We start from the raw sequence: 8,827 nt of genomic DNA, 5'->3' as shown, positions 1-8,827 counted from the left end.
TCTCCTTCACCTGTCCCACGCTATGCAGCGGCTGAGTGACATGAACATGTGCACATACAGTATGTATAGATCTGTGTCTTTCACTGGCGTTTTCCTTTTGTTCTTGTGCCATTTTGACCTTCATTTACGTCACATAATTGTATCTACATACTTAATTTATGTGTACTATTTATACAAATAGCATGGAAATATCCACCTTGGACATGATGGATTTTAACGTAAAGAAAACTCTCCTTCCGAATCCTGATGTTAGCTCCTAATACGCTGCAAATAACTAATAAACTAACCATTCTTATTCACCTGTTCAGATGTCCATAATGAAGTTGTTTCTTGTAATGCAACGTGTTTTGAAAGCGGGACCCACACATCCAAACCGTCATCATAGTACAAGCATCGAAACGCTCGCACTCAGCATCTAACCACGCAACACCTCGTTTATAAACGGACCATTAATCTACGAGGTGTTGCATTGTCCGCTCCCGGTAACGCCGTCTTATCGGTGACTCATAGTTCCACGTCTCCGATGAAACACTCATGTTTGAGCGGTTCTCCTCCTCTCCCTCGCAGAGATGCTGGAGTCCAGCAACCTGCTGACCTTCAACGGACTGGCCAACAGCTCCAGCTACGACGCCTTCCTCATGGACGAGGAGCGGGGGCGGCTGCTGGTGGGCGCCGAGGACCACATCTTCTCCTTCGACCTGGTCAACATCAACAGGGACCACAAGCAGGTGAGTGGGACAACACAACGTCTTCCCTCAGAGGACAGTGGCACATCGCAGGTACGCCCAGCGGCAGGATGTACGGCTGGAGGGAAGAAGGAGTTGGATGGAGACGTTAAGGCGTCAGCTGGGGGAGTTCCCTGCTTTTTCCTCTTCTCTCTCCAGCTCTTATTAACACTTTTATTTGTATTTCGATATTCTTTTTAGCTTTTTCTTTTATTCCCCTCCCTGCAACCCCAACCCAACTCCATCCCTTTCTTTTTCTTCTTTCCTTCCTTCCTTCCTTTTTCTCTCCTTGCAGTCCCCCTCTCTCTCTCTCTCTCTCTCTCTCTCTCTCTCTCTCTCTCTCTCTCTCTCTCTCTCTCTCTCTCTCTCTCTCTCTCTCCCCTCCTTCCAGTCTCCCTCTGGACTCTATTACTACCCCCTCTCCCTCCCAGTCTCGGGCTGGTCCAGACGAGGCTGTTTATAATTCCATTGCTCCACCTGGACTAGGTTAGCGATCTCCCTCTCTCTTTTATCTGATGCTGGTCCCAGACCCAGACACACTGGTACAGAAGGAAGGACCCATCAGGGTCCATCAGAGAGAGGGAGGTGGTGGAAACCATACCTCCAGTTGGCTGGTTCAGTGGCTCAGTCGCTGGACTTTGAGCACAGATTTATCTCCCCCCCCTCACTTAACATTTAGTATTTTATGATGTTGTGACATAATGAGATAAGGGTTCTGTAGGTATGCAGTGGCTGAAGAATTCAAATATGATTAACTTGAAACGCGCCTAACCGCGAAGGATAGGAACACAGCTGATCTCGACTAGAGATTACCGTCTGTGTGTGTCTGTGTGTGTGCGTCTGTGTAAGTTTCCCTATGTGCATATATTCATGCATGAGGTTGTGCGTGTGTGCATCTGTAAGTGTATGCAAGTGCATTTGTGCGTGCATGCATATGGTTGGCACATGTGTCTGTGCGTGCATGTGAGTAAAGGAAACTTTAGATCCAGGAACTGTCCCCTATATGCATGCATGCTTTGACTGCACATGCTGAGATAAACAGCAGAGGTTAATTGTTTTAGGTCTTTTGGCTCAACATGAAATAATGCGTGAGATTGACAGCGGATATGTACCCCACCTGCATAGCTAACCCTAACCCTATCCAGCTCAAATCTGCCCCACAAAGTTGTCCCTGTGTCTGTATAATAACTCCCCTGGTTATTGCCCGCCTCACACACCAGTGCACACACACACACACACACACACACACACACACACACACACATGTCACACACACACACACACACACACACACACACACACACACACACACACACACACACACACACACACAACCACACATACATGAATATCTGCACATAGGGGCACACACACACACACACACACACACACACACATGCCGCACACACGCACACACACACACACACACACACACACACACACACACACACACACGCAATCACACATGCATGAATATCTGCACATAGGGGCACACACACACACACACACACACACACACACACACACACACACACACGCACACACTTGTGTTTTCATAATTGATAGGACACCAGGGAGGACAGATGGCCTGCGTAGTGACATTAGACGGCCATCTCTCATTAGAGAGTGGATGTTATCTGAGAACGGGCGGACGCAGGGACTTCCTATTTTTAAAGTGTTAATTTAAACCTTCTCCTCCGAGCTTAACGTCCTGAGTGCCGCTAAGACATGCAGCCCAGCCCATGTTACAGCCATGCCCGTAGCATGACGTTGCACTTTTGGCGCACGTGTGAAAATTATAAACATGACATATTACTGACATTACTTCCACGGCTGAACTTGTTTAGTTCATTCCTTTCATTCCTTTCATTCTTTTTAAAAATTCTGCTTGTTAAATTTTATTTGAGGCGTTTTAGAATTTTTTTGTACATATTGTCCTGAATACCTGAGGACTTTGCTATGTCCTGCTTTGCCATATTAACATTTATACTAGTTTTATTATTAATATGAAATGTAACAAAGGCTTTGTCGTTTCACTTCTCATGGGCGTCTTTAAATCCAGCACATATCAATTATATTTCTGTTATATACATCGACTTATATCTTTCCATAGTTTGAGAAATACATCTGGAAAACTGGCAGTTGTGATATAATATGATTCATATCCCTGGAACGGCGTTTGCATTCTGTTCTCCCGTTTCTCCTTCTTTCTCCTTTTGAGTCACGCATTGACTCAGTTTTTCTTTTCCATACAACAATATGACTATACCACCACTCCTATCCTCCCCATAACTCCCCCCCCCCCTCTCTCTCTCTCTCTCTCTCTCCCTCTCCCTCTCCCTCTCTCTCTCTCTCTCTCCATCCACAGATCGCATGGCCAGCCACATCCTCCAAAAAAGACGAGTGCAAATGGGCGGGAAAAGACTACGTGGTGAGTAACCGCCACACTGGTACCTGCTCGGGTCGCTACATTCCTCTGCACTGAAGCACATGAGGGAGAAACCCCCCCGCTGGATGGTACGGTCCGGTCGTGACCTTTCTGCCCTGTTCCAGTTTGAATCATTAAAAGAAATGGTTCATTGGGATTTAAAATGGCTCCCCAGAGAGGGGAGGTAATTGCTATCTGGGTGGAGGTGGTAATACAGCATTGATATGATAACAGATATAGTTATATAACGACGTGTATTATAGTGTTGGTTTTGGAGAACGGCTGTAGTGTGGACTGGTGTACGAGGGAACAACTCTTCTTCTACAGCTTAGAAAGCGTTTTTTACATTCAATGAGCATGTGTATGTGTGTGTGTGTTAGTCTGTGTTTGTGTGTTTCAGTCTGTGTGTGTGTGTGTGTGTGTGTGTGTGTGTGTGTGTGTGTGTGTGTGTGTGTGTGTGTGTGTGTGTGTGTGCTTTCATGTGTGCAGTTTGGGTCTGTGTGTGTGTGCGTCTGCACGTGTGCGCTATCTTTTGGTTATTATTTGCAAAGGGCCTCCTCTTTGTTCTATCTGGTCCTAATTTCACGGCTGGGTGACTCTTCAGCGTGTAGGAGGAGAGGAGGGCTATGGAATGCATACGCTACTCAACGCATTACACAGGGGGCACAGTGGTCCAACTCCCTGTCTAACCAATGTGCAGGCACACACACATCCAGAAGTACACACACACACACACACACACACACGCACACACACACACACACACACACACACACACACACACACACACACACACACACACATACATACATAGAAATAACACACATGGTGGTTATTGAGAATTTGAAAAATTGCTTACAAGAGCGATTGCTTTTGGCTGTAAAAGGTACCACACACACACAGACACACACACACACACACACACATACGTACACATGGACCAGATACTTACAATACAAACCCTAACCTTATCCACACATACACAAAAAAACAGCGCCCACGCGTAAACACACAAACATGGCCCAACACACACACAAAAACACACACACACACACACACACACACACACACACACACACACGTGTCAGCCACAATTGCAGACACCCGTTCAGTGACAACCTCCGTCTGACACTGCAGAAAAGCAATGTGTTTTGGCAGCTCCAACATGCACACACACACACACACACACACACACACACACACACATAAAAACACAGTGATGAAGCATTTGCGTGTGGAAAATGTTTACTTTTGACAATGAGGCGAAGCCAAGCAGGCGAGTCGGCCTTGATTAGGCTGTTATTAAAGTATTCTGTGCTCCCGGCGAGATGATCTGATCCTCGTCTACTCTACAGGCTCTGAATCCACCCTTAACACCCCCCCCCTCCCCTAACCCCCCCTCCCCTAACCCCACCCACCCACCCGTTTCCATTCATGGTATGCGTTAAGTAAAATAATAATAAAAACGTCATTCTCAATATAATGGATTTTTGATGACTCTCCTGGTCTTCTGTCATCCATGAATTAAAAGAATAATTAGAAACGCCCGCCAGACTTCTCCTGGAGGTCTAGCCAGCTCCTTATCACAGTAGGAGGTTTGGTCGAGACGCTGGCTCTCATGTGTCAGAGTGAGCCAGTAGGCCGGCCTGCCTATGTAGGCCCTGGCCAGGCCGTACATTTACATACAGCAGACTTCAGGACATGTGCACACAGGGGTTCATTGCAGGACTTACCAGCTGCAAGCGACCTGGATAACATTGACTATTATAGACCTTCACCATGTTATACTTACACAAGATGAAATTACATCATAAATACACGATGGAGATGTACAGGACCTGCAGCACTGAGGGAAAGTACAATGGGTAGAATATGTAGAGAGGATACGGGCTATATACAACAGACAGAATCCAGTCTGGGAGCTTGGGTCTCAGGAGGTGGATGTGGATTTGGTTGTGGTGGTGGTGGTGGTGGTGGGGTTAGTGATGGTGGGGTTAGTGGTGGTGGGGTTAGTGGCGGTGGTGGTGGGGTTAGTGATGGTGGGGTTAGTGGCGGTGGTGGTGGGGTTAGTGATGGTGGGGTTAGTGGTGGTGGGGTTAGTGGTGGTGGTGGTGGTGGTGGGGTTAGTGATGGTGGTGGGGTTAGTGGTGGTGGTGGTGGTGGGGTTAGTGGTGGTGGTGGTGGGGTTAGTGGTGGTGGTGGGGTTAGTGATGGTGGGGTTAGTGATGGTGGGGTTAGTGGTGGTGGTGGGGTTAGTGATGGTGGGGTTAGTGGTGGTGGTGGGGTTAGTGGTGGTGGGGTTAGTGGTGGTGGTGGGGTTAGTGGTGGTGGGGTTAGTGGTGGTGGTGGTGGGGTTAGTGATGGTGGGGTTAGTGATGGTGGGGTTAGTGGTGGTGGTGGGGTTAGTGATGGTGGGGTTAGTGGTGGTGGTGGGGTTAGTGGTGGTGGGGTTAGTGGTGGTGGTGGTGGGGTTAGTGATGGTGGGGTTAGTGGTGGTGGGGTTAGTGGTGGTGGTGGTGGGGTTAGTGGTGGTGGTGGGGTTAGTGGTGGTGGGGTTAGTGGTGGTGGTGGTGGGGTTAGTGGTGGTGGGGTTAGAGGGGGTGGTGGGGTTAGTGGTGGTGGTGGTGGGGTTAGTGGTGGTGGTGGTGGGGTTAGTGGTGGTGGTGGTGGGGTTAGTGGTGGTGGTGGGGTTAGTGATGGTGGGGTTAGTGGTGGTGGTGGTGGTGGAGGTGGATGTGGTCATGGTGTAGAAGGTGGGGTTGACCTTCAGGCAGGACTCTGCTAATGAGTCTAACATGAACCGCCACCGCTATATCTAAACACAGTTGACATGGAGGTGGAGGTGGAGGTGTGGTGCCACTCGAGGTGGAGTTAGGATTTCACTTGAAGTTACGGAGATAATGATAGTGATACTTTCCCGATTGATCCACACCATTGGTCCATCTCTCTTCTCAAAGGTAGGAAAGACGTCGCATGGCAGAGTCCTTACACACGGCCGGTGATGGGGTTGAGGTTTGGTTCAGTGGCGGTTCCCCAGTTCACGGTGACCGGCCTGCGGCCGCTGTGGCTCACTGTGGGCCTTTTGCCATCGTCTTGGATAACAAAAGTGTTCAAATATTGACATTTGTCAAACACTGCTTAGAAACCACTGTGTTATACTATAATACAATTATTCACCATAGCGACCGGGAGGAGACTCCTGAGGACAATCTCAAATCCAAACACTGAAAACAAAATAAGGAAACAAAAAAAGTCATTTTAAGCCAGAGTTAGACCAGACGGCTTCACAATTGCCAGTATCGGGAGGGGGGGGGATCCAGGCGTGGATTTTGGGTGGGACTGGAAAGTGTGACCCCCACCCTGCATTAAGCTGTCCGTCATATCCGATTCCCTCTCCAAAGGACGGGAGCCTTGTCTAACTGCTTGTTGTAAAGCGGTTGGGAGATTTATTGGCCAAATAAGAAAGATCATTCACCTACTGTTGATACAGATGTTTCGTTTTAATTCACAGGATGAAGACGTATGTAGGAAATATGTTCTGCATCTGTTCGTGTGTGTGTGTATGTGTGTGAGTGTGTGAGCATGTGTGGGGGAGTGAACCATAAATTAAGTGAATGTAGAATATGCGGATGCGTGTGTCTTTCTGGATCCCTGTGGGAAAAGTCGGCCGACTTGTTCGGGGGAAACTGAGCTTGCTTCCATAATTAATAAAACTCCTGCCTAATACGCCAACCGCATCCGTCCTAAACTAACGAGTTCATGGCCACACTAATCATGAACCAGTTCTCTGTGTTAGGTCAGTGATCAACACACTCACAGCTCGCTTTGGTTTAAAGCAGATAACATTGATTATAATTGGAGAACGAGGATGTGTCCCTGGACAGACTATGCTTGATGAGCGACTCCCTGACCGACTGTAACTCCTAGACCGTTCCAAACAGGGAACAACAGAAGCATTCCTGATTTGGATTTATGAATTCTATGCGGTTATAGTATAGGATATGTATAGTGTGTATGTGTAGTGCACTCTTATGACTCTTAAGACTCTTATCTTAAATAATTAAACTTTAGTTTAGTTTCAATAATTGCCCAGAAATATCTCATCTTTGCATTTGGAAAATTGATGTTTAATCACATATGCAACTTAAAGCACACAAACCACTGGAAAGATCCTGTGGTTATTATCAATCCAAATCCATCTGAAACTCTGTCTCAGAAGTAGTTTTTGTTGTTATACTGATATTGTAATTCCTCTCTTCCAGAAAGAGTGCTCTAACTACGTCAGGGTGCTCCAGCCATTCAACCACACCCACCTGTACGTCTGTGGCACCGGTGCGTTCCACCCCATCTGCTCCTACCTGGAGATGGGCAAGAGAGCAGAGGTACGACCCCCACCTCACACAGACACGCACACGCACACGCACACACACGCACACATAGGGCTTGTGACACACAGAGGCCCCCCATAGACACATTTTGAAACCTAAAATAACTTTTAATGACTAATTAAATTACTTAAAGTCAGTCATTAAATAATTAAATGACTAATAAAATGACTCCTAAAAATAATTACATTCTCAAAACTCTTTATATATTTAATTTACTTCAGCTGGGGATGTGATAACTGGAGCATGGATGTGTTATTTGATGATGCTGGGTATTATATATATAAAGGCACAATGAGACACAATCTGTATAAAGGAATACCTTAGTTAACATGAACACCATTAGTAAATGATACCTAGAGCATTAGTTAACTGTTCATTTACTGTCACTTAATGCTTAGAACTGTATCAACCAACGATAATTGATGGTTAATCAATGTACCAAACTTACCTTGCAACTACCTGCAATTAATGAATCACCAAAAAGTAAAAAGAAGAGAAAAATGTCCATGATATTCCCAGCATGCACTGCAGGTCCAACAGGCAGGACTGCCCAGCGTTTCCCTCTCTGTCCAGCACACCCACCCAACAATCCCCTCAGTCCGCTGACATTTTTATTACATTTCTTTTGTGTGAAAGGTGGAAAAATACTTTAGAGAAAGCCATTGTGCCTCCTTCAGACACCCACCAGTGTGTGTGAAACCTCTGCTCCTTGGCGCACACTCGGTTGAATAGGTCATCTCGATTTCAGTTTTTCTCCACATCTTGTCAACGTTAGCAGCGGGGGCTCAGCGATCAAACAATGAGCGGGGGGGGAAAGTGTGTGCACGCCCCTGCTCCCTGGCTGTGTGGAGCTCCCTGCGTGCGATCGCCCCAGTCTGGAATCCTGCTGTCAATCACTGATTCAGAAAAGCAGCAGGAGTGAATTTCATCCTCTCTTTGTTTGGCATTTTCCTCTAACCTTTGACCTCCTCAGAGAGTCGTGGTCGGCTGATACCTTCACCAGGTTGTGTTTCCCTCCCTTCGCTGTCGGCTGCGGTTCATTCTTACCTTGTAACTGCTGGTTACTCTTCTCTACGCACAAATGTTGCAAAACATGTCCAGATTCTGACCGTAAAATAGGGTTTTCATACGAACAGGCCATCAATTCTTTAGTGCCACTTTATACATATAATATAAAAAGCTTATAAAGCACTCACTATCTGTCAAATTACCCAAAACAGCACATCAGTTTGACTATTTGTGCAACACACAGCGAAACAAAGACAAGCTCAGCAAATCAGGAGGCT

The 8,827-nt window shown here is 46.8% G+C and overlaps 2 protein-coding genes across 2 annotated transcripts in view; one reads left to right on the top strand and one right to left on the bottom strand.

The window, feature by feature from the left end:
• The first annotated feature begins 560 nt into the window (after nucleotides 1-560).
• sema3aa (sema domain, immunoglobulin domain (Ig), short basic domain, secreted, (semaphorin) 3Aa) overlaps nucleotides 561-8,827 on the top strand; it is a 28,465-nt gene continuing 20,198 nt past the window's right edge. The window contains exons 1-3 of the mRNA XM_084482719.1: nucleotides 561-728; nucleotides 3,094-3,156; nucleotides 7,416-7,535. Of these exons, the coding sequence (XP_084338845.1) occupies nucleotides 570-728; nucleotides 3,094-3,156; nucleotides 7,416-7,535 (342 nt within the window). The 5' untranslated portion in view covers nucleotides 561-569. The remainder of the gene's footprint in view (nucleotides 729-3,093; nucleotides 3,157-7,415; nucleotides 7,536-8,827) is intronic.
• Nucleotides 5,084-5,950, bottom strand: LOC311363237 (uncharacterized protein; the record flags this gene model as incomplete). The annotated part of the gene is made up of 2 exons (XM_084483211.1): nucleotides 5,084-5,350; nucleotides 5,600-5,950. The coding sequence occupies 2 exons, from the start codon at nucleotides 5,948-5,950 to the stop codon at nucleotides 5,084-5,086; spliced, it is 618 nt and encodes a 205-aa protein (XP_084339337.1).

Source organism: Micromesistius poutassou (assembly GCF_964030765.1).
Source record: "Micromesistius poutassou genome assembly, chromosome: 18".
NCBI classification, from domain to species: Eukaryota; Metazoa; Chordata; class Actinopteri; order Gadiformes; family Gadidae; genus Micromesistius; species Micromesistius poutassou.
Note: the sequence above shows the minus strand (reverse complement) of the source record. Positions and strands in the feature narration are given on the sequence as shown.